This window comes from Diadema antillarum, unplaced genomic scaffold (assembly GCF_040938485.1).
Source record: "Diadema antillarum isolate AM-2024a unplaced genomic scaffold, OU_Dant_1.0 scf00000062, whole genome shotgun sequence".
Lineage (NCBI taxonomy): Eukaryota > Metazoa > Echinodermata > Echinoidea > Diadematoida > Diadematidae > Diadema > Diadema antillarum.
In genome coordinates, this window is record NW_027270951.1 from 672,729 (window position 1) to 700,152 (window position 27,424).

At 39.3% G+C, this 27,424-nt stretch overlaps 1 protein-coding gene across 1 annotated transcript; it reads left to right on the forward strand.

Annotated features, from left to right (window-relative positions):
• The first annotated feature begins 2,264 nt into the window (after positions 1-2,264).
• LOC139716166 (phenolphthiocerol/phthiocerol polyketide synthase subunit C-like) lies at positions 2,265-26,777 on the forward strand. Its single transcript, XM_071627726.1, has 4 exons — positions 2,265-2,571; positions 6,061-7,517; positions 16,123-16,216; positions 21,151-26,777. The coding sequence occupies exons 1-4, from the start codon at positions 2,265-2,267 to the stop codon at positions 26,775-26,777; spliced, it is 7,485 nt and encodes a 2,494-aa protein (XP_071483827.1).
• Positions 26,778-27,424: the final 647 nt, after the last annotated feature.

Consider the following 27,424-nt stretch of genomic DNA (forward strand, 5'->3'; position numbering starts at 1 on the left):
AAAGCCTCGTCATTTGCGCAAGACCTTCGCAAGACACGCGCGATGTTCGCAAAATGTTCGTGAAACCCCAAACAGACTCCGAAACTTTTGAGAATGTCTCGCGTATGTTACGCGAAATCTGCGAAGTTTTTCCGATCATTTTACGACGTAATCGCAAACTGTTCGCGTACCTTTTGAGACATTCTCGCGAACGTTTAGCGCACGTTTGGGGGATGTATGACTTATACGTTTTCTACAGATAAAAATCGTAGCCTACATCTAAACATCAAAGAATTATTAACAACTATAGTAACAAAAGAAATTAAAGACTAGCAAAGAGAAAGAAATGTTTGATATACAAAAAAAAATCGCAGAATACACTTAAAATTAATCTTAAGTATGTAAAATTTCATTTGAACTATAGAGATTATGTGTTGGAGGAACTGAAAAAAAAATCAAATGCTTTACTAGTGGAGATAGGTCAGGAAAAAGAATGTAGGCAAGCACACGATAGAGAAATGAGAGAAAACGAAAGGAGAAATAGAGGAAAGAAAAAAAAATCAACTCAAGACAGCTTCCACCTCTCCTTGGGTACATTTTCTCCCCATGATTATTGGAAATTTTTCGTTGTTCGCATTTCCGTCGCGTGTTCTTCGTGTACGTAACATGCTGTACTTTAGCAATGATACACACGACATTCGCACAAACGTCGTGGAAACTTCGCACAAATTGCGCAACAATAGTTTTCGGCTTCATTGTCGGAACACATTCGGAGAAAAACTTTTCCGAATGTTGGATTTTGTCATTCGCGTCCTTCGCAAATCGTTCGCGTGCTCCGTGAAATCCCACCCGAAGGGTCTCGGGTTAACAGGGACGAAAAAAAGTACATGGCAGAAAATTATCTGTAATGCAAGCTCTTCGAAAAGGAATCAATATAAGCCCACAGGCTAAATCAGTTATGTGGGATCATGAAATTGTAATAGAAGGGACTTTAATCTCCTTTTGAATGAATAAATGGAGGGGGCTTTTCTTTCTCTCATTCAAAAAATTCAATAGAATAGATAAGTGTGTGCTTAAGTGTGTGCTTTAATACCAAAGATCGTAAATACCAAAGAGGTAAATGAAATTCATTGGAACGTGGAGTGGAATACTCATTAAATGATTAATTTCTTTAATAGAAACATAAAATCGAAAATGGACGGTAGTGAGTTGTTGGTGTACATGTACATAGGTTGTCCAAAAGTTGATAAAAACAAATCTTTAATTCGTAACAGCCTGTTAGAAGCAAAGAGCACATTGTATGGGAGGATATGGAAGGAAAACAGATGAGAGCTTTCTTTTGCAGAAGGGACACTCTATCTAGTAGGTTCTGGTGAGTGTTGCGCAAAACTAAAACACCTTAATTTAGATAAGGCAATATCAATGACAAATATAACATACGTAATGATTTCTGAGGGATATACAATTTCATTCTAACGCCTATATTACGCGAAAATGTGTCTTTTTGAACAAAGAAAAAATAAACACCAAGAAATGCATTGGTATCGTCAGCAGAGCGGAAAAAAGAAAGTACTTTAGATGCCTGGCAAAAATCATTTGTATGATAGACAATAAATGATAGTGGCCCTAATAAACTTCCCTGTGGAAAGTCACATTCTACTTCTCATATTACTGCATAATTGTCTTTGATTGTAACAAATTGTCTTCTATTTCCTATATGAAGAGCGTACTTTCAAAAGGCGCTAAATCCATTGAAAAATGATGAATTTAGCGTCTTTTGGAAGCAAGCTCTTCATAGATATTGTCTGTAAAATATTGAGTGGATTTAATGAATAACTTAATTGGTAGTGTACTTTGGTTTTTCAGTGTACTTTGAATGAGTGATTTTTCTTTTTTTTTCTTTTTTGGTGTTAGGTTAATGTTCCTGAAACAGCTGATATAATGTATATGTTTGTAAATGTATGTATATTTGTGTCACTGTCAATTGTGTTGTCATAGTACATTGTGTGTGTGTGTGTTTTTTCTTGCACTTACCTGCCTGTCATTTGCCTGTGGGAAGGTAGTAATCTAGAAATGTTTTCTACATGTTTTGATTTGTGAAGAAATAAAGTATAAAGGAAATAAAGTGAAGTCAGAATGGTTTCAGACGCGTCGTCTGGTCTACACATTGATATGTCTAATCTACAGTGACAATAAGAGTAAGGAAACATTATGAATATCCCAGGCAGGTCGCTTTTAATCTAATCCTTAACGTTGTGCACTATTCAAACAGCTGGATATCTTGTATGTACACCAGGAAACACGCGAGCGTCATGGACTTTGCCACCGACTCTTCGATGCCGATAGAGGACAAAGTCGCCATCGTAGGAATCGGATGTCGGTTCGCTAACGGTGCCAATGGCGTCTACAGATTTTGGGACACTCTGGCCAAGGGGGTCGACTGCACAGCATCCGTCCCTCCTGGTCGCTTTGATGAGTCATTTTTCCTCTTTTCTGGTGAAAAGCGTCCTGGAAAGATGTACAATGTGTGCTGCGGATATCTCACCGAGAACCCAGAGCTCTTTGATAGGCAATTTTTCAAAATGCCTCCAGGTATTCGTTGTTGTTGTTGTTGTTTTGTTGTTGTTGTTACTGTTGTTGTTTATTTCAAACAAGCACGTAATATTATTCTCCTCTTGTTACTTTCTCAGGCTTAGGATAAACTTGTCCGTCTTTTGATACTTCATGTGCAAAGCTGATTAAGTTTAACTCTTGAGATGTTTGGCTCATCCTGTCTATTGGATCCCATTGGCCAGCTGAATTTCAATTCTTATTTCAATCAATTTATTTTCATACAACCCATACAAACGGGTGACCCTCATTACCCTATCAGCGTCTTTCAATAGTAAAGCGTGTAGTCAATATCAATGTTGTTTTTTTCTTTACTTTATTTCGTAAAGTTAGGTAGGCCTACATACAACTAATGTTTCATATACAGAGATTTTTGATATCGTCAATAAATAATCTTTATCGATGTAAGTGTGATATGCATGCCATTTAGAAGATATTTCTCCACCATCCTTCATCTATTAATTCAATTTCATTTCTGTCAGTCTGGTACACGATAAAGCGACGCAAAACCTTTACACCAAAGAATGACATTGTCTGAAAAAGAACTATCTTACTTATGCACTTGATATTGCAATATTTCTTTTCCTTTCATACTCACGAGACATTTTGTCAATTTCATCTTAAAGCTTAATGAGAAAGATATAAGACTGACACTAATCCCTAAAACTTGGCAGTACATATTGATTAGCCAGGAAAAGGTTCAGCTTTTTTGTGTGTGCGCGTCCCGCTGGGCCTAGGATACTGTTATATGGGAATTATTCGCGCTGACGTCGAGAAAGGGTGATTTTATATTCGATTCGCGACGATTCTGCCATCTTTTTATTTGGAATCTTTTTATTGATACCGTCTACTCGGAAATTAATCACCGCTTGGTCTTGCCGTGAAGTTTGCAGCCGCCAGCTTATGCTACAGCTTACAGTTTTTCCATTGAGCCCTTCACGTAAGCTCACAATGCAATTATAGAATACCCCATGGCGGTGAGTTGGCTCACTCGGTAGCGCGTCTGCCTCACGATCACGCGGCCCGGGTGCGAACCCGAGTCTGGACTGAGCAATGTTGTGTGCAAGCATACCGTCCCCTCTAGCAAGAGGCAAACACTCTGTCCCTCGGATAGGACATGAAATGGAGGTCCCGTCTATGAGAGAGTAACAACTCATGCACGTAAAAGATCCCGCTTTATTCATTCATCGCAAAAAGCAGGGTGTTTAAACCTGGTGAAGTGGTCCCACCTCACACCCAACTGGACCCCATGGAAGACAAGCTTAGCATAGCTGACTATTGGCTATCCAGCCATCTCTCAGATGGAAAATGAACAAACAAACAAACAAACAAATCGCAGGAAATACTGACTGCGTGCAGGGCAGTAAAGCGTCTAGTCAATATCAATGTTTTTTTTCTTTACTTTATCTCGTAAAGTTAGGTAGGCCTACAACTAATGTTCCATGTACAGAGACTTTTGATATTATTAACATTATTGGCTCAGAATACATTTATATACACAGGCCCTAGATTCTGGAATTCATTAAGTTGTGAAATAAAAAATTCTCCTTCTTTGTATTCATTTAAGCGTAAGTTGAAATCCTTTCTGTTAAACCCTCTCTGATGTTCGTTTTTTATTAACCAAGTCCCAACAACCACAGAGTTCATCATCCAACCATCAATCAATTAATCTCTGAACTCATTAATTCATGAAATAGCCATCATATTCTTTACACGGCTGTATGCAACCACCCGCTGTTTAAATCATCTCTTCAATTCCCTCTTTCATTTCTTTGATCAGCGTGTAGGCATTCTCTTTCTTCATTCTTTCCTTCCATTTTCCACCTTTCTGTCTAGTTGTGTCATGTTATTGTGTGTCTCCTGTCTTGTTCCGTCTTGTTTGAATTATACTTGTGTTAAGCATATACAAAAAAGTATTTCGTTAGAGTTTCTTGAGTGGTTCACAATCTACAAGCTTGCTTTTTAGTGGACCTCTCGGTTCTCCTTTTTTTTCCAACTGAAACATAGACTTGTATTATTTTGCGTATACATGCATATTATGTAACTTTATTATTGTATCATTTGATATCATTTCCAAGTTGTGTGTATACGATTGTGATAACAACCTAATTCATACTGTGTTGTGTTCTGTTGGAAAAAGGAGAATGAAATAAGATGAAATGAAATGAAATGAATGCCCAGTATAAAAGCACGATATAGGCCTACACATAATTATACTACAATCGACTGAAGGCATCATGCATGTTGCTTGAAATCACGGAAGTGTGTTATTAGATACAGTACATGGACATTCACGCGTGGTGCGATCTTTTTTCTCGGCCACGAATATCGATTCCTGCTACGGTTCCACATTGATGCAGCTGCAAGTTGTAGCGCGAAACAAACCTTGTATACATGTTGTACATATTCCTGCGATCGCGTTCGAGAACGAAGGGGACATTATAACGTGTAAACACATTAATGCTTTTCAACCCTCTCCGTGCCACGTTAATTACCTATCCATACGTCTTCTGTGTAAAATTGTGCACATTTGCGCATTGGCACAGAAAGTTTTTAGTCAAACGCCCGTTACGCAAGACTTAATCATATCGGGCCAACGCGCTTGCGTATTAAGACAAACACCGCAGTGGCCAAGCACTATTTGCACTCACACGCTGACACGCAGACTTTCCTCCAAACAATCGCTCCTAATTAGCAAGCAATGAACACAAAATAAACAAGTTATATGTCATTTGAAAGAAGATAAAATTTCCTTTTAAATGGTATACAACATGCTGCCATTCAATTCACAGTGCCGTCATAGTACTCAGCAGAAATATCGGAAAGTGCCGGAAATGAATTGATCAAAGTGTCAGCTTTCCGGACATTATCATGACCATTGATACACTGATTGCAGATTTATGTTAATGTTTATAACGATGAAAAACTAAACAAAAAAACAACAAACAAACTGTGCTCAATTATCTATTACGAACAGAATTTCGCCCGATATTTTTGTTTCTATCAAAGACGAATGCAATACATTTCTATGATACATTATTATTCAAATTTATATTCAAGGCTTACGACGGGAGAAAAATCAGAAGAAAAAAAAAAACAACGTCATATCGATTTTCTGTCTTCATCATTTAAAACAGTTCTCCATACATTTTACACTACGAACATCGCGTACACCGCATAATGGGTGTTGTAATCTTACTGTTCGTGATGGCCTAGTCTTTGCGAATTTGAATAGGCGCAGCATTCTGAATATGTACGTAATTGCGTCAGTTGAGATGTGTGTATTTAAGTAAAAATAGCACATACAACTCTCCTTTCACATCTGTTTATTGATGAAATAGGAAGAACAGAAAGTACAATCAAGCTAATCGTTCAAGCCAGTTTTTTTTTTTTTTTTTTTGTTAAACGCTGCATAATTCATACTACGTAATCTATTATGGACTAAATCTTGGATGCGTTCCTCTTTTACAGACGAGGCAAACCACATGGATCCACAGACCAGGCTTCTCCTTGAGGTAGTCTGGGAGACCTTGCAAGATGCAGGAATCTGCGCTCAGTCTGTGCGTGGATCAAACACAGGGGTCTATGTGGGTGTGACTGCGAATGACTATGCCATGCTGGTATCACTCCCGGGTGACAACATTAACTCGTATACAAATACGGGCACAAACTCATGTATGACATCCAACAGGATCTCATACGAGTATGACTTTCATGGACCAAGCCTGACGATAAATACAGCATGTTCTTCGTCCTTGTATTCCGTTCTTCTTGCTTGTGACGGTCTGAGAAAAGGGCAGTGTGATATGGCTATTGCGGGTGGAGTGAACCTCAGTCTAAGCCCAATGGCAAGTGTCGCCTTCTGTCAAAGTGACGTAGTTTCACATGACGGCAAGAGTAAGACCTTCGACAAGTCAGCTGACGGATTTGCTCGTGGGGAAGGTGTGGGCGCCATTGTTCTTAAGTCTCTACAACGGGCCATCGAGGATGAAGATAGAATCTATGCTGTCATTCGAGGAGGCGCATTAGGTAACGACGGTCGCACATCGGGCATTGCACGTCCAAACTACGATGCGCAGGTTGCCCTTCTTGAAAAGGCATATGATGACGCTAAGGTTAATCCAGCAGATATAACTGTTCTTGAAGCACATGGTACCGGCACTAAGGTTGGAGACACAATCGAAGCCAATGCAATCGGAGAAGTTATGGGGTTAAAGCGTTCGTCTGATCAGTATCCCCTGTACGTTAGTTCTGTAAAGACAAATTATGGGCACACTGAGGCAGCGGCCGGAATAGCTGGTGTCATCAAGCTCGCTCTGTGCTTGCAACACGAACAGATTCCCAAACAGGTCCACTTCGTATCCTGGAACGATGACGTCGACTACGTTAAACTAAACATCCGTGTGCCGACAGAACTGACAGCATGGCCAGAAGGAGCTAAACGTTTGGTTGGATGCAGCGCATTTGGCTTCGGAGGTGCAAACGCCCATGTTGTCATGGAAGGTTACAAGAAAAATCAAATGCCTAAAGACAGCGTAACAGAAAGTCCGGCCATCTTATTTCTCTCCGCAGCCACCAAGGATGCGCTCATGAAATATCTCCAGGACTGGGAGACCTTCTTGACTGAAGTTGTACGAGACGACATGGTGTTCTACAAAAACGCCTTGTATACTGCGAGTGTGCGCTCTACACATCTTGAGCACCGTATGTGTATCATCGCTACTTCTCCGAGAGATGCCAAAAAGCAGATCCAGCTCACACTCAGCCAAGAGGCTAAAATCATCCCTACTGTCACGACTGGACGTGCGACACAAGGAAAACATTCTGTTCATCGGCTGGTTTTTGTCTACTCTGGCATGGGAGCTCAGTGGTGGGGCATGGCACGTCGCCTCATGGCAGAAGATTCAAAGTTCACCGAAGTCATCAAGGTACTTGTGATTATTTTTTCTTTACTGTCCAAACTCGATTTTTGGCATAATGAGAAAAGCACATTTTAATCTAAACACGAAATCATTTTAAAGGATTCAAAAAGTCCCTAAAGCCTTGATATATTCTTGTGTTTCTTCCAACAGAACATTGAAAAAATTCTCACTAAGTGCGGGGCGAAGTGGTCGCTGACACATATGTTGACGGCAGAAGAAGACCAAAAGAAAATGAATGAAACTGGTAAGTTAAAAAAATACACCTTCCTCTTTCTCTTCATTTTATATCATAACATAATATGAAGAGGTTAAATACAAAGACAGACATATTCATTTGTAGCAATCCCATATATTTGGGATTAAATCAATATTCAACAGATCTTTCTTGGTATGTAACGGGTGCAATATCATTGCAATATATCTTTACTAATTTTGATGAAAAGATAACTTCCGAAAAAAAAATTTGACATGACGTTCATATGCTTCGCATATGCATTGTGTACAACGCAAACATTGCATTGTTTTTTCTGAACAATTTAGGAGGTATATTGTTCAGTTTGTTGACTATGATAAACTTTTGGATATGAATAATATAAACAATTTATCACGTCATGCAAATTCATCTCTTCAAAAGTCGTTCAAGAGTTGTTCAAGAGACGTATTTAGAGGTCTCTGAACAGAGATTCAGGCAAATCTATTTGTGATGTGTGTTTATGTGTTCTTTTAATATCTTAAATCTTTTGATCCCCTTGCACCTACGCGTGTGTTTTGTTGTTTGTTTGTTTTTGTTTTGTTTTGCTTTTGTTTTTGTTTGAGTTAGCAAAAAAAAATCCTAATAAAAACAAAAAAGAACATGCCCCTGCTCAATCCTCTTAGAGCCGTACAATCCATGCTTTTTATTGAAAGAATTAATACCAGGTATCGTCAGTGTCACTTTTAACACATTATTGTTCAATCACACATGCATTTGCGACAGAACATTAGACCACATACAATTACCAATAAAATCAACAACAACTACACAGTACAATGCAGTTATAAGGCAAAACGACTGTTACTGAAGTGCAATGGATGTTGTGACTTTTATGACAATACTCTTTTATGACAATACTCTATGACACTAATCTTGTACCAATAGAGGGACTGCTAAAAAGAAAGGCTTCCAGTTTGCAGTCTCTTCATGAACAAGTAATCCCCTGAAATAACACAAACTAGGCAAACTAGCTAATAATATTAAATAATTACCAAACACACTTACACACACTCACTCTCAAATAAACCAACAGGCAGCTCTCTTTAAAGACATGTAAAGAAACGTGTAAGCGTAGGAGAATTGACAGAAAGATACTGTTAAAGGAGATCGGGAAAAGGGGCGAAGGAAGATGAGTTGAAGGGTCAAAATTAATGTATTATTATTATTTGGTGGGAGTGACTTGCATGAGCTCACCGAGCTATACCACGAGCAATGTATTCTGAGACAATAAACGATTATGATGAGAACAGAGGTAATAGAAATAATGACTTACAACAGTAAAAAGTGATTCTGCTTTAAAGGATTTTTTTTTTTCTAGCAGCAACACTTTAAGCTTGTTTTGAAATTCCGAATTTTAAGGCAACAACAACAAAAAATGATAGCTTTTCTAAAATGACCCCAGTTAGAGTCGAGTTGAATTTATTGGGTTTTCATGTAGGATATGAACGAACGATATTGTTATTATTGTTGTTGCAAATCTGATGAAACTGGGCGGGAAAACCTACAGACATTAAAATCGATCAAGTGTTTTTGAATAAAGCATGTACATTTTTGCTTTTCTTGCTTCATCTATAAAGCCACGACGCAATGGATACCTCGTACGTTCACGATAAATGTTGACAGCAATATCTTAATAACTTTTCCAAATAGAAATGAATGGATTTTGCAATTTAATAGGGGTTGAACATTTAGTCATTTTCTCCCTACGGCTGTGCTCAACCGATCAGAAATGCGTGAAAAGAGTCAGGATATGTGTGAGGGCTTCAAAAGAGGTAAAATGAATTAACAATTACAGCACTTATACATACATAAGAAAATGTGTGAAAATCACATTTCAAACAAACCGTAAAATGACTCTTATGACGTTTGAAATTTCACCATTATTGTCTGTCACTCACGCGTAATTCAACCTTTTGTCTTTTGTTCTCTTCTTCTTCTTTTCTTTCAATGCGAAAACAATTGGTTTTTTTTTGCTCGATATCTTTTCGTTTAAAGAGCACGATATTTTGATTAAGAGGAGCTACTGTTTTTGTCGTTTACAGATGAAACTATGATATAGTTTCATATAGTTTCATTCATATATTATATGAATATGTGATTATTTAGGTGACTACATGGATATGACCTTCCATCACACTAAAAAAACTTCAACATTGAATGGAAATGTAGTTTTTCAAAACTGTGTGTGTTTTATCTTAGCAAAACACACACACACACACACACATACACACACAAAGACTACACATGAGAAACAAATTGAGTACAATGAGATAAACTTTCTTGTGTGCTGAATGTTGCAATGGGGTTTATAAACTTCACGACAAGCAATGACTATCTAGATTTCCCTAACACCTCCCATACCGCTAATCACCATTTTGTTCGTGAGTCTCATGATAAACTCTCTATAGCAGTTTTATCGCACTGACTTTTATACTTCAAAATTTGATTTTTTTTTTGTTGCTGTTTGTTTGTTTTACATGGTCTATATGTTGAGTTTATCTACATAATCATATAAGTATGTCAATTGATCAATCTATCCCATGAGCAATGGGATCGTGGGGGGTACTATGAGGAAAATATATTCCTTCTTTAATCCGCAAGCTGTCCGGTAGGCAGCTGTTCTGGTGAGATCCGGCATTGTCATTCCGGTTCATTTATTCATATGATTGATAGTTTTTTTTTAATGTCTTCATTAAAGAAACAGCATAACATACAAACAAGAACAAAACAACACATGCCTTATGAATTGATACAATCAAGCAAGTCACTACACATTAAACATGAACTTGTTGCATAGATGTCAGGATTACAATCTTTAAAGGCAGTGTTATATTCTGTTTTGTTTTTCTTTTCTGTTTTTTATTGTAGTTTCACACGAATAACAGAGAGCAGTGAAGGGAAAGAAGGATTAACCTTTTGGAATTTACAGTGACATATGAAAAAAGAAAAAAAATTGATACAAGAGGAGTGAGGTTGAGAATGGTTCACTCCATTCTTGTTTCAAAATCTGATAAAATTTAGTCTCTGTTAGATTGGATCTTAAGTGATCTCTCTAAAATGGACCAGATGAAAGCAACGCTTTCACAATAAACTAAAACGTACTGAAGGGAATCCTCTTCCCTACTGCAAACACTGCATAAGGAAGTGTCAGACCTCCCAATTTTGGATAAGAAATCATTTGTAGCAATGGCTTTAGGAAGTACATTAAAGCCTTACAATCGTGGTGAGTGGTTAGTGCGGCACGGAGACAAACGCAACACGCTGCCTCCCCCATTCTGTATCAATTGTAGTGACACCGAATGAGAATAGCGCTGGCTCAATGGGTCAGCGAACAACACTTATGCCCCGTTTAGAGTCCGCCTGTCTGGGAAAACTTCTAGAGGACATGCTATAGATAACAACTAGGCATTTTTTAAACAAACTGTGTGGGTGGTAAGAGAGACCCCAAGTTTAGAGTCCCCCTGTTGTCTAGAGTGAGGTCCATATACATTACTGTGGAAACCAGTGGAAGGGCATTTTCCCACCACAAACAGTGCTGGTCACTGGAAGTGCTCACGCTAGTCTGGTTTTCAGACCGTCTTCTCATACTAATTTCCTTTTCAGAATATTAACACCTTTTTTCAACAAGAGAAGTAGCAAGTTTACCTGATCGGCCTTAGCCTTTGGCAAAAGTGGCAACTTCGTTAAAGGCGGCGACGTAATCCGCGGAGGGCGCATTTTGTAAAAGGAGTACAGTACGCCGTGTTTGTGCCAAGACCGTTTAGAGTCCCCGTAGTCCATAGGCCAAGACCCGAAAAATGGATTATTGGTACCACCTGAGGTGGCAAAACCTTTTTGTTGTCATTTTGTTTGTCGGACATAGATATGCTTAACAAGCTATGGTATCATTTCCAAATGAGTAGCTTAGTCATAATAAATGAATCTTTAACCAATTTGGTCTCGTTTTTATTATCCCTATACTTCTGAATCAAAACTAACCGCTATACCAAGAAGAGCACTGTCTTCTGTATTTCAACAGGTGTTCTGTTGTAAACGCGGTGTGCTTAGTCTTTATTCAAGGCAGCGAAGGGAATATCCAAAGGGTTATGATGTCCACAGCTGTCACGCAGTGCGCTAGTCTTTATCTAAAACAATGTACCGTTATCATATCTAAAGTTTCTGATAAAAGGGATTGTCTATGCTGTATTTATACTACACTTTCAACAAATACATCAGTTTTGAACAAAAATCACTCTGTTTATTTACAATATTATTTATCATAGTGTATTGTAGTGTACCGATACATTGTTTTTTGCATTATCTTTCATTGTTGGATGGAAATAAAGAAACATTGGCGTGGTATTAGCGTTTTCACCGTAGCGTTTTCACCGGCAAATGATAAATAATTGAAAAATACGGTAAAATTCACGAGGAATTGCTTTTGTTGTTGTTGTTGTTGTTTTTGTTTTAGATAAAGGGATATACACTGTATTACATGTATAAGCTTTGGATATTCCCTTCGCCGTCTTGAATAAAGACGACGCGCTGTGGACATCATAACCTTTTGATATTCCCTTCGCTGCCTTGAATAAAGACTAAGCGCACCGCGTTTACAACAGAACACCTGTGAACATACAGAAGACAGTTGTCTTCTTTGTATAGCGGTTAGTTTCGATTCAGAAGTATGGGAATATAACAACGAGATCAAATTGGTTAGAAATTCAGTTATTAGGATGACTAAGCTACTCATTTGGAAATGCTATCATAGCTTGATAAGCATATCTATGCCTGACAAACAAAATGACACCAAAAAGGTTTTGCCATCTCAGGTGGTACCAATATCTGGCATGGCCCATGGACTACCTCGTCTGCCGTGAACACAGCACAACCTCTAGAGGTTGTGCTAGACTCGCGTTCTGGGCTGTCTAGCACAACATTCATCCCAGACTCACGCCGGACTCACTCCAGACTCGTGATAGATGCTTTGTGCCAAGACCGTTTAGAGTCCCCATCGTCTGGCATGAACACGGCACAACCTCTAGAGGTTTTGCCGTGTTTGGTGGGACTCTAAACGGGTATTAGGGCTCACACCCGTAAATACAATGGAATGTCCGAAACCCCTTCACAAATTCGTACCAAAGATACCAAAATAAATGAAGAAAAAAAATTAATTAAAAATCAATGATGTAGTTTGGCAAAAAACTGAATAGCTGTAGATATTGAGTATGAATTCCTCTACAAATTGCATTTTGGTTAGAAGATGAAAGCTTTTCTGGTGGAATTTGAGGGGACTATATTTCATTGGGTACGTGTACGGAAAATGGGTGACTTTTTGAGTGACAAGAACTCGTAGTCTGGCTTTTCGGACCCCTGAACAGAATTTGAACTGAATTATCCACCCTGAGATTTTGATGGATGAAAGGGTACATCTAACTTATCCAGGTTAGTGAAGCTGAAACACCTCATTTCTCCCAGCTATTTTACAGAATTTTTTGAAATTTGATTTTTAACACACGTCCCTATGGGGAAATATTTATGGGTGTGAGCCCTATAAGACTAGAAATCTCCTGATCCAAAATGGCTGTCCGAGCCACGAGATCTCTCAGTGCGTATGCGCATGAAGAGAGGCCAAAAGAGCCACGCGTCTTGTGGCCTCTTTCCTCCAAACAACGCAGCTCGCGGTCACAATGTTTGTCTATGATGCGTACACACACACGCACACACACACACACACACACACACACTCACGTGTCTCAGTGGCAGCATTTGTATCATCCCTAAATGTAATATCAACGCTAAATGTAATATCGACCCTAAATGTAATACACCTTAACCCTAAATGCAATAACCGGAGACAGCCCTTAATGTAATACATGTCAACCCTAAATGTAATAACAACCCGAAGTGCAATACATGTCAACCCTAAATGCAACATCGACCCTAAATGTAATACTGTTTAACCCTTAATGTAATATCGACCCTAAATGCAATACATCTTAACCCTAAATGTAATATCGACCCTAAATGTAATACACCTTAACCCTAAATGTAATAACAACCCCAAATGTAATACATTTCAACCCTAAATGTAATATCGACCCTAATTAATGTAATACATCTTAACGCTAAATGTAATATTGACCCTAAATGTAATATATCTTAACGCTAAATGTAATAACAACCCTGATGTAATACATCTTAACGCTAAATGTAATTCATGTCAACCCTATTAAATGTAATACATTATAACGCTTAATGTAATTACGACCTTAAATGTAATACACCTCATTATAGAAAGCACGCAGAATATTGGGCAAAAGGTCAGGGGGTATACGAAGAGGATATGACGCAACTTTCTCTCGCACTCTTGAAAGAACGGCAATAGTTGCTTAGACTTGTTTTTGTTGTTTACCCAGGTAAAAATCACACAGTCTTATTAAATCCATTGTTTGCTGCTAAGTTGATTAGGTCCATGTGACATAGTTCTTAAATCTACTACCTTTATCATACAATCACACAAACATTTTGTATTCCATTTTTATTTAGTGTTCATGATTGCTTAGAGTTTTGTTGAAAAAGAAAAAAAAATAGGCAAAAGTTAAGTCAGTTTGCCTTACTCCTGCTTTCATATATTATAGGAAAGTCAATATACAAATGATGACTCAAAGATGATAAAAAAGACATCTATTTCCTTTTGCTTTACTAGCATATTTTAGTTTATTTCGTGTACCCTCCCCACTACCAATTATCCCAGTTTCGTGTCACTAAGTATAGAAGTGATTGCCAGGAGTAGTGAACAATGTCATGAGGCTAATATTTGGGACAGTCATTTGCTGCCATATCAATGTGTGACAGATATTTCGTCATTGAAACATTACATAGATAATGATGGTTCATAGAAAATTTGCGAAATCTTTCTAAATCTGTCTAATTTCTAATTTTCTCAATCTCCCCCCTCTATCATCCCGTTTCATCAGTAGGTATATGTTTTTTTTCCTTGCAATATTACTTATATTCAGAATTTCTTTGCAAAAAAAAAATTTGCCCATTTTTTTCTTTTTCATCAAAACTGTAAACAATCATGAACACTGAATGAAGATTGGAATACGACATGTTTATGTGATTGTATGATAAAGGTATAGATTAAAAAAAAACTATGTCAAATGGACCTAATTAACTTTACAGCAAACGAAGGAATTGATAAGACTGTGTGACTTTTACCTGGGTAAACAACAAAAACAAATCTTAGGAACTATTGCTGCTCTTTCAAGAGTGTAATAAAAAGTTGCGTCATATCCCCTTCATATACCCCCTGACCTTTTGCCCGATATTCTGCGTTGGTTACACTCTCGATAATGAGGTTTTTAAATTTAGGGTCGTAATTACATCAAGCGTCAAAATGTATCACATTTATATAGGGTTGACTTGAATTACATTTAGGATTATGATTACATTTAGCGTTAAGACATATTACATTTAGGGTCGATATTACAGTTAGCGTTAAGATGTATTACATTTACGCTCGATATTACATTTAGGGTTGGTATTACATTTAGGGTTAAGGTATAGTACATTTAGGGTCGATTTTACATTTAGGGTTTAGATGTATTACATTTAGGGTCGATATTACATTTAGGGTTAAAAAGTGTTACATTTAGGGTCGATATTACATTAAGGGTTGACATGTATTACATTTAGGGTTGTCTCCGGTTTTTACATTTAGGGTTAAAATGTGTAACATTTAGGGTTGACTCGATTATTACATTTAGCGTTGAAATGTATTACATTTAGGGTCGATATTACATTAAGCGTTGATATCACATTTAGGGGTGATACAGCACTAGTTGTCCCACACGTTTATGGATATAGCACCGAGTCTGGCATTGCGAAATTGCATGCACAAATTTCGGTCGTTCGGGAGTTTACGTGCCATTAGGGATGACGATCGTCCGACTTTAAAGTAAAATATTTCATCTGAGTTTCCACAGTGCATTTGAAATTGCGAACAGGGATATTAGGTCATCCGTCTGCATCAGTATTGATATCAAACAACTTATTTCCCAAATTCAAGTTTATTTCAAGGCACTTCCACAGATTTTAGTATAGGATATGCATATTTGGGGATCTTTTTGGCCTGTAGTAATTTTTGTAGAACCAAATCATATGGGTCACATCTTTAATCTTTCTTTTCTTCCACCGTCCTCGTCTGCACCATCCTTTAACAGTTTCCTGTCAGGTGACTCGGGAGAGAATGTTGTGACGGGCAAGGTGGCCAAAGCCATGCCATTTTCCGTCGTTTGACAATCACAGTAAAGTAGGAGTTCATGGGGCCCAACAAGGTCTATGACCACATACTTGTTTGTCTTGTGCTCCCTGTAGGAAATGCGGAGTAATTTCCGCATGCACATGGTCTCAATAACCTGCATTCCCATCTTTGCCTCTGCGTTCAGTGTTCACATCTCCCATCCATTTAGTAGGATGAAGATCACTTGTGACTTGTAGAGAAGGAGCCTTATGTCAAATTTGGTGTTGCTCGTCCCCACCCTGTTCAGTCTATCGATCGCTGCTGTTTCCAAAATTAATCTTGATTCATATTTCTGCTGTGCAGGTGTCGTTTTTCGACAGAGTTGCTCTCAAGTACTAGGTGTTACAAAAACATAATCCCACTTTTGATGCTTAGTAGCTCGAAAACTATATCACATAAAACTGCCATTGATATGAGTAATAGCTGAATAGTGTACAATTTAGTTGGAGGTGATTTGAATATGGAAACCTATATCAGTTTCATGAAATCCATGATTAATTTCAAAGTTAGGTTCCAGATTTTTTTTTCAAATTTTAACCGTCTGTACAAATCTGAACTTTACACAGGAACTAATGATGTGTATGTGAGTGTGTAATACAATGACAATGATCGATGTACACGGATACCACCTGTTCAGAGCTCTGCTCCAAGGCACATGAATGCTTACTAATTATTCATGATGGATTGCCCTTAGCACTGCTAGTCTGAATTCCTAGCAAAGGGTGAAATGCATGCACATGAAAAAAGTAATCACATGTTTCCATGTGCTTGCATACACCACATTTCAGAATTAATAATGACTAGCTGTGACAGTGGAATTCCCCATGAATAAATAATGGAGCATTCAAATCCTGGTCATTGTCCAGGATCATTGTCTGGGTGTCAACTACACACTCCCATACACACCAGTTGACTTCTGTGCAAAGTTAGAGTTTCGTACAGAGGGTTGAATATAGAGCAAAATCTGAAACCTAACTGAAAAATTGATGTTTGATTTTATGAAACTGAATTACGCTATCATTTTAAAACTGCCTCCAACAAAAGTGTACATTATTCCGCTATTGCTCATATCAATGTCAGTGTTATCTGAGTGATATAATAGTTTTTGAACTAGGTAAGGATCAAATGTAGGAAATGTTTTTTGTACCACCTTGTATTTGAAGAATACATGCGACCCCCCATCGCACAAGCAACGAAAAATCGTTAGGCATGTTTTTTTTTTTTTTTGTTTTTAGTTGTCAAGGGCAGATTTTCAAACAGCAAACTTTAAGACATTTCATCCATTAGTAATACAAACTTTAAAATCAGTGACATCATCTCATTTGTATTCAAAATCATTAGAGTTGGGAATGAAGAGTGTGTAAAGGACATTTACGAAATGGAAAGGGATCTTTAAACCCTACATAATCACGCTATTCTTCATAAAAGTGTTCTGGAAAAGTTGCTAAGAACACACTTTCCCGTGCTTTGATTATCTCAAACTTAAGAACAACGTAGAAGAAGTATTCTTTTAGAAAAAAAAAAACACTTTAAGATTGACTATAGGTTGACTCTTTTTACCTATTTGAATTCTCAGGTAAAATCAGGGCGAGCGACTTTTTGATGGTTTAATGATGTACGGTCACAAGACAGTCAGTGTGTGTATGTCTATGTGTGTGTGTATTATGGGTCAGAATTTTGAACGATGTACAATTGAGCCAAAACAACGCAAAGTTTAAAAAAGTAGGAAATTCTCCAAATCATTTATCTTACCTGAAAGAGTATAATTCAAGCTTTAATATGAACCCAATTATACTAGTATTTTCCCAGGGGAAAAAAGTTTTTATTCACCGCGGAAGTTAACCATGTTCAGAGCAACGAACGTCCGTGAGGAATGGTACTGCACATACATTTTAATACCATTTAAAGGGACTGTACAGTACTGGTTGAGGTAGGGATTCTTGTTTTGAACTTTCCTAAGTGAGATAATGAAAGGCCTCTTATGAAATATGAATGAGCATGTAATACTAAGGATGATTCAACGTTTATTTGATGAAAATTGGTTTTCAAATGGCTGAGATATCCCAAAAAGTGCTAATAATAAAAAGCGACATGCCACAACTTTATTAGGATCTCTTTGTTTGACCTTGTTTTTTGATATCTCATCCATATCAAAACCGATTTTCATCAAATAAACTTTTGATACCCTCTAGAATTGCATGCCCTTTGACATCTCATAGAGTGGTTTCTGAATACCTCGCAAAACGTTAAAAGCTAAATCTACACCTCTCCCAGAACTGTACACATTCTTTAACATAGCTTGCAACAATCTGATTCAGTTCAAAATCGTAACTAAATATCTTAAGGGACATGTGCATGTGTTTGCAGAACATTAAGCTTGTACTCTTAACCTGTACCTAATGGTAGACAACTGATGATTTAACAAAATTTTTCCAATTTACGCGCATTTTACAGAAACTCAATATTTCGACCTCTTATTTAACTATCCCATACTTTAATCCTTACTCCAAAACAATAAGATGCGTTTTTAAGATGTAGCTGATCTAGGCAGTCTCTATAACCCAACAAACATAGCATAGTTTTCATCACGGAGGTTCGCATATAGCTCACGGACGTTCGGAACAGACAAGATATTGAACAATGCAGTTCTTCTTGAGTTGGAAACGCATTCTATTCACAACAAACAGCAATTTCATGTCGAGAACAAACTCCTCTGCAAAATCCTAAGTACATATTACCAATTCCCAATCATAAAAGTTTGTTTATCGTCCCACGCTGAGGAATCAAAGAAAACACTTTTTCCGTCTCTCATAAATGAACGTACAAACGTACGTGTAGTCTCAGTGACGTAGTCCATCCTTGAGAACAGATATATGTATTAAAATTTCGTAATCACGAAGTAAAGATTCACGTCCTAAATTTGTTATCTAAAGTCTACAATGCAAAATGTGCTTATAACGAACATGGTCACAGCTACATATAACAAAGAATTGACATAGAAAAACAAAAGAAATGTGCTCCGTTATCGAAATACGAAGTTTAGCTGGGGAGGGCAAACGAATACGTTTCAATGTGTATAGAAAGAAATCCCTCCGCGTTTGCTCCTTGTGCTACACACTGTTACCGAGAAGAATTTGTGTTTTTATATTAGTCAGAAATGATATAAAGTTCGATACTCCGAAATTTCGTCATAACAAGACACAGTAGTCCATATGACTTGGATGGATGTTTGTGACTTCGATATTATACATGGTTCGTTAATAACAGACATTTTGTAGCGCGTCATTTCGGAGGCTCGTTATTCATACGGTTTGTCAATCCGAAAATTGATTAAAGATAATAAAAAGTTTTGGTACCTCAAAAGTTTCCTTGAATTTCCTTGTCTTAGTTTGTGTTTCAGGTTAAAGTACCTTTAATATAACTAACACTGTGAGACTTACTCGCCCCAAAGTGCTCTCATGTCTTAGTAATCATGCAATTAACTGCGACCAGCAGCCCCATACGCATAGCGACCAGCAGCCCAATACGCATAGCGTAATCGGGCTTCGCATTGTAGCATTCAGGATCATGACAGATTTAGTATCGCAGGATAAATGTCAACTTAAAATCCCAAAAATTCTTCAATTTGAAGACTTACCAATTAAGGTGAAGTATTGAAAACAGGCTTCGGGCAACGTTTGGTTCTTCATATAGTCCCTTTCTGTTCGAATTGATGACTGAATAAGACTCGGCCGAGAGGACCTTGGGAGAGCTACCTGTACACTGAATACTACAGCCAGTGCATGCGAACACATCACATGCGCACAAATTTCAAATCCATCAACGGATAAGATGTTTGTGTGCGCATGCGCTGGCCGTAGTAGTCAGTGTATGTAGCTCTCCCAAGGTCCTCTCGACCGAGTCACATTCAGTCATCAATTCGAAAAGAAAGGGACTATTGGCAGAACCAAACGTTGTTCGAAGCCTGTTTTCAATACTTCAACTTAATTGGTAAGTCTTCAAATCGAAGAAATTTTTGGATTGTAAGTTGACATTTACCCGCGATACTAATTCTGCCATGATCCTGAATGCTACAATGCGAAGCCCCATTACGCTATGCGTATGGGGCTGCTGGTCGCAGTTAGCTATGCGTACAATGGGCTGCACGCTGCTGGTCGCAGTCAGTGGTTTCGTACAATATCTATCGACGCTGTACGGCGACAGCTCTGGTACGAAAACATTATTGCATGATTACTATGACATGAGAGCACTTTGGGGCGAGTAATTCTCACAGACAACGTACTTTAACGTGAAACACAAACCAAGACAAGGAAATTCAGGGAAACTTTTGAGGTACCAAAACTTTTTATTATCTTTAAGGTTCGTATAATCATGAAGCTTTTTTATTCAGTAAATGATAGGAATCTCCGAAGGATAATCGAAAGGTTTGTTAATTGGAACATGAAAAATCAGGTTCGTCTATCCAAATGAGAAACAAATTAACAACCGAATCCTCTAGATTTCAAAACCTCATAATGATCGTTTTCACCTCAACCAATATCAGACCCATTCCACTTTTAGAAGAACGGGCCTAAAAAATGAACCTAAATATTAAATAATATATATATATATATATATATATATATATATATATATATCACACACACACACACACACACACACACACACACGCAAAAGAAATATGTTGGAATCCTCAAGCCCCATCTCAACCGGAATTGTACCATCCGTTTGACATTATTTCCATATCCATATGTATTTACTCTGCATAATTTTAGCCAGTCGTTCCTTTCGTATAATTGTTTATATTTCTGTTATCGCGTTTTTAGATACACACGTATTTTTACCGTCACAATCTATGATCAGGATATTCAATTTGTTACTGTCGTTGTCATTTTCTAACGTTCTTATTTTCTCTTTTCGAAAATGCTTGAAGACGGAGGGAAGATATATTTTGCCGAAGCCATACATTCCGTTGTAGATCTTGATTTCTGGACGAATCTGAGGCCGACTTCCCTTGTAGGAGCATATGGAGTTGCAGCACCTGTCGTGAATGGATCAAAATTAGATAGATTGTTTCTGTTTTATTCTTATCATTCTTACAGACATCGCACAGCCCTGCCTCTGTGCTGTTCAAATTGGCCTTACAGAGTTCTTCCGGACCCGAGGAATTACTCCCGACGCAATCGTGGGTCACAGCGTCGGTGAGGTGGCTGCAGCCCATGCCGGTGGCTACTTGACTCTTGAAGAAGCAATTCATCTCATCTACACGAGGGGGTGTCAGCTGAATAAAACGAGCGGACAAGGGACAATGGTGGCCATCTTACATAACGTTGATGAAATTGAAGAACGCCTACAGAACAGCAACTATGTAAATGAAATCGATGTAGCAGCGATCAACGGTCCGAGGCAGATTGTCCTCTCTGGAAACACAAATGCACTTGATGCTTTTGTCAGAGATCTTCTTGACGAAGGAAGACGATGTATAACGCTTAAAGTCAAAAATGCCTTCCACAGCTTCCAGCAGGAAAAGGTGCGCAAAACTTTCCTAGCCAAAATGAAATGTCTGAACTCCACCCCAGGGAAACATAACCTCAAGTCTACACCGAAGGTGCCCCTTGTGTCTACAGTTACAACCAAGTACTTGCACCAGAACGACATCAGCACTGCCTCATATTGGTGGATGAACATTAGATCCCCTGTCAGATTTATGGTTGCCATCGAGAAGCTCCTACGTGATGGTTACAACTACTTCCTTGAGATTGGCCCGCATCCGGTCTTATGTTCTTCCATTAAAGATACAGTGAGAACATCTGCCAGCAACAACAACGTGGTAGTTTCGGGAACCCTGCAAAGACCTGCGGATGTAAACACCCATGCGAATGATGTGCTCAACCTTCTGCGGTCGATCTCGAGACTGCATGTTGAAGGCTACCCAATTGAGCACAATCATCTCTTTCAAGATCCACCCTACGAGGTGGTATCACTTCCGACATACCCATGGCAGCATGTGCTGTGTTCAGGTATAACGCAGAAAACGGAGGAGCTTTATCTGTTCCCTGTTAAAAGTCACATTCTGCTCGGAGAACGTCTCCTTGCCTCACACCTACGCGATGGAACGTCTGCCAAAATCTGGCGTGTACAGTATTCACAAGTGTCACAGCCGTGGCTCCGTGATCACAAGCTCCAAGGGGCTGTCATTGTTCCAGCAGCAGTTTACATAGAAACTATGTTGGCGGCCACCAGAGAGATCTATCCTGACATTGACCTTATCACTTTAAAGGATCTGCAATTTGAGAAATTCCTTTTCTCGCCAGACAATCAACAAATAGAAATCTGTCTGGAAACGGGCATGAAAAGGGCATTCTTCACCTTGAAGAGCTTCAAATACACAGACAATTCTTGGAATGTGAATACTTCGGCCGAAGTAGACGTTTCAAGCGATGCTTGTAGTTCCATCCAACCGTTGCAAGAAGTCTCCAAGTGTGTGCGGCTGTCATCGGAAGACATTAAGAGAAAGTACCCTCGCAAGGTTGATGAGGTTGAATTCTACGACGAGCTTTGGCAACGTGGTTTTCATCTAGGTAAGGCGTTCAGAGGCATTGGCAATGTATACTTTAGTGACGACTACAAGGAGGCAGTTATGTATGTTTCCGTGCCAGAAGTTATCTTTCGTGATTGCCAGCACTTCAATTTCCATCCTGCTCTCTGTGATTGTATCTTCCAAGCGATTGGGGGCGCTGGATTATTTCGCCAGAAAGAAAGGGCACTACAGGAAAACATTTCATTTAAAGCTCCATTTCAGGTTCCGCGCTCTGTGCAAAAGATTCATGTCATGGGCAAAGCTCCAAGCAGAATGATAATGCACATCAGTATTTTCGATGCGGATGGAGTCACATACGGAGAAGCGGTTGTAGCTGATGAAACTACCAAGCAAGTGTTCACCCGCTTCCAAAACGTGATGTTTGAAGCTGTGGACAATGAGTCAGTGGGAAAGGTCCAAGTCTGGAGTAGGAAGTGGATTCCGATCCCAAGCTCCGTGGAAGGGAGTAAAGATCTTGCTTCGGTCAAAGAAGTTAAATCGGGCATTTCTGGGTCAGTTGTTATCGTGAAAGACAAGGCAGGTCTCTGCCCAGAACTAATCAAACGTTTGGAGGCTGATGAGATTTCAGTCTTTGATCCATGGAGTTCAGATGACGTTGAGCGAGATTTCAGAGAATTCGTGCAAACACTGAAAGGAGTAAATCATGTTATCATGCTTTCAGCTCTCGAAGTTCAGCAGTATGATTCCATTGATATCATCGGTAAAGATCAATTCTCAGATACACAACAGATTGCAGCACTAGGACCGTTGAGTATATATCGTGTTCTAACATCTCTCCGTTCTCGAACACAAATTAAACTGTGGATTATCACCCGTGGTGCCAATTTAGTCATTGAAGGTGAGCAAATTCAGCCCCTGATGGCCCCTACTTCATCTCTCGCACTGACAATGATGCATGAAGATCCAGAATTCAACGTCATGACTGTTGATTTACCTTCTTCACAGGACTATAAAGAAGCTGCAATGTGGCTCTCTCAGTTCATGAAAGCACCAACATCCGCGGAAAACAATGTAGCATTACGACAAAAACAATCAGATAGGCGTGACAGCAATGAAACTGGGTTTCCATTCGACGTTCATGCTCAGCGAGTCGAGGTTCAGTCCACGTCCAATTTCAAGGCTCCTACAAAGTCAAGCGAATGCCATATCAACTTGAACAAAATGATGACTACGAAGCGTTTTGCTGTAGAACACGCAGAAAAATCTACTGATGATGCACATGATGGTGAAATCCTTGTTACAGTCTCGGCGTTTTGTGTCCAACAACTAGAGCATGATCCGATTAAATGTGGATACCTATTCGCGGGAGACATAAAAAGAAGTGACGAAAAGTGTGAGAATGGACAAAACGAAACCGTGATCGGATTCCGCACAGGCGATTACTTGCCAATCTCTGTTCATGCACGAGCATCAGACGTGATACCAGTCCCTGTCAATATCACCCCTGTCAGAGCTGTCAATATCGTCAAGGAATACTTTCCTTGTTTTCTAGCTCTTCAAAATGCCTTGAAGTCGACAGATAGGGGCATGGTTATCGTTTGCATCGAGGATGGGCGTGATCGTGTTGGTCTTGCGACAGCAAAAATGGCTCTAGAGAAGGGTGCCAAGGTGTACGTTTACTCAAGCTCGATTTCTGTAATTGCAGAACAGGAAAACTTCTTTGACGATGAATATGTCATTCAAGTGTCTGATGGTAATCTTGATGCTCACTTCCAAAATAATTCAGCGGATGTGCTCATACTCTCAGGGGAAATTCCAGCAGATAGACAAACTCTCACTTTACTTGCAAGTAAACTTCACCCATTTGGAACTGTCATTCAGGTAGGCGGACAAATGAAGAGCGCAAAAAAGATGATGCATATTCCTCCCAACGTTTCCTTCGTTGTGTGTGTCAGTAACTTTGGGCACCTTTGTGGATTCGAAGATGACATAGCTACACTTCTCCACTTGTTCAACATCCCGGACAGCTGCGAACTGCAAATACAACGAACATGTCTTTCTTCCCATATATCAAATTTGTCCCAGCTGCCTGCTTCACTAGAAAATGTGACCGTTTGTGTCGATAAAGACACGATTCCGGCTTCTTTCAACTTCGAAAACGCCACATTCAGTGCCAATCCAGAAGCTTCCTACCTTGTGACAGGTGCGTCAAAGGGTTTTGGTCTGTCGTTAGTTGAGTGGCTTGCAAGTTGCGGGGCACGTCATATTTACGTTGTGTCCCGAAACGCTCCGCCTGATGCAACGTCCAGACGATTCAAAGTTCTTCAGGACACTGGGGTCCAAATTACCCACATGGCAGTTGACATCGGCTCGCCTCATGACGTTGAAACGGCGCTACTAGCTATCAAAGGTGACAGAGAACACGAACTGGAGGGAATCTTTCATTCAGCAACGGCATACAGAGACGCCTATCTGCATAATGTGACTAGGGAAATATGGGATGATGTCATGATGTCAAAAGGATATGGTGCGTTGCTCCTTCATCAGCTGACTGCGAAGCTTAACTTCCCATTGAAATACTTCGTAATGGTGTCTTCAGTAGCAGAGTTGATCGGTAACAGAGGGCAAGGAAACTACAGTGCTGCTAACAGGTTTCTTTCGTCGCTTTGCACGATGAGACGAAACCTAGGGCTGCCCGCGACATCAGTGCTACCTGGTGTAATTAATTCTGAGGGTTTCGCAGCGAGAGAAGGCCTGATAGATAAGTGGAAGAACTTGGGGTTTGTCAGTCTATCCCCTTCAGAAATCATCAACGTGATGGAAGGCATCCTTTCTTTTGATTACAGTGTCATTGGCGTAGCAGGTTATCTTGACGGATTGGATTTTGCGAAGGCATTCCATGCTTTGATCTCCTGTCACTTCTCACACCCCGATGGTTTATTCTCCATCTTGAAGTCCTTGGTACCACCTGAGGCCAAGAGACAACAAGACGAACTCGACATCGTAAGGCAAATCAAACAGGGAAGTCCGGAGGAAGGCAAATCCTTAATCGGAACTGCTTTGACTGCAAATCTGTCCGACACGCTTGGTTTCAGAGGGGACATTTCCCACGAAACAACAGTCATATCTCTCGGACTTGACTCTCACTTGTCTACAGATCTGAGTAATTTCATTCATGACCAATTTGGCGTCACACTGAGTGCAATTTCCTTTCTTAATGACACGTTAACCCTCAAAAGCCTGACGGAAGCCATCTATACACGCATTATGTCAGACGATTTGAATGGAGAAGAAGAGACAATAATCAACCCGACCCAGGGTTTGGAAGGGGAGTTGTGGCTTGATGTGGATGAAAACATTGAGACACCATCAGCTCAAATGATATGCTTCCCTTCTGTTGGGGAAGGTCCGACTATGTTTTCCACATGGAGGGACCAGCTAACTGACCGCAACATCCAGATGATCACAGTTCAAATGCCTGGATGGGAACGTCGAGAACAAGAAAAGCCACTTCAGAATCTTAAAGAAATTGTCTTGAATCTTGCTGAAGTGATTTTACCAACACTTATACGAGGTCACTTTGTATTCTTTGGACATAGTATAGGAGGACTCATCGCATTTGAGCTAGCACATTACCTTAGGGACAACTACAACGTTTCTCCCGCCCACATCTTCGTCAGCTCATGGTTCTCGCCAACTCTGGAATATCCCCGCCCGGATGATCTGAAGCAAAACGGTCATACCTATCGCAAGATGCAGCGCATCGTCAACAACTATGTGGGTTCATCGAGATCTCCGACAACAAATGGCTTCCCTTTCAAATTCAGTTTCTTTGAGCCGTCCACATTGAGCAACGTCCGTCGGAGAAATGCTCTCATTCCAAGCATTGAAGCTGCGATCCTAATATGCAAGAAGTATCGCCATTTACACACACACAAGCTCCAGTGCAGTCTTACCGTGTTAGGAGGCAAGGATGATGACTTCATTCCCCCGAGTCTCCTGGATGACTGGAAGAAGGAAATACATCCAAGTGCACAATTCCAAAAGATCCTATTCCCCGGTAAGCACATGTACATTCTGTTTGCCTCAAAACAAGTGCTTAAATACATCATGGTACTCCTGAAGAAGTCAGAAAATAGCACTCGCAGTAACCAGAAGCAGCCCCTGTCCCGCTTCTGGCAGCAGTAATTACAAATATTCACAGCAGTCTACCTTTCTCTTCTTCCGTCTTAAACTTACGTGTACATCATGTATTTGCTGTTCTTTGTTTCTTGTTTTCTGACATGTGTCTTACAGCACCTATTCCTCTGTACAGAATAACTATGCCTGTCGTAGAAAGTGTTCAAGCTATATATATCCATGTGACGGTGTTTCGACTTTATTTTCTACAAGCAGTAATTGAGCCTATTCGTCAATATCAAACTGTGGCAGTTATTTTCCCCTTGAGTCCGCGTACATCTTTTCATAGCAATCGTTGTTTGTATTCCTTGTGTTCAATTCTGTTCGTTATTATATATATATATATTTTTTTTTTTTGGGGGGGGGGGGTGATTTCTTTTCTAGTCATATACATATCTCTTATGATACGAAATGTCTTTTCTATTCTAAAGAAGAGTTATGCTAATACGCAGTTGTTATTGATACACTTTAATGACAATTTTGTCATATTTTGTGCAAATAACAATCTTCGACGTGGACAGATTGTCGTTTTTACATGTCATCATACATTCCACGTAGATTTCGTACGATCATGTCCCCCATATGAACTAGCTGTTTTCCGTCGAATGTCATAAGATAAGTTTGGTGCACACCTCCCTTGATATTCACTACCACTC

Bases quoted from the DNA above. Each gene is read 5' to 3' on its own strand.
- LOC139716166 (XM_071627726.1), top strand. From the start codon at position 2,265: ATGTACACCAGGAAACACGCGAGCGTCATGGACTTTGCCACCGACTCT. The intron at 2,572-6,060 runs GTATTCGTTGTT...CCTCTTTTACAG, and splicing joins ATTTTTCAAAATGCCTCCAG to ACGAGGCAAACCACATGGAT. The intron at 7,518-16,122 runs GTACTTGTGATT...TGCTCCCTGTAG, and splicing joins AGTTCACCGAAGTCATCAAG to GAAATGCGGAGTAATTTCCG.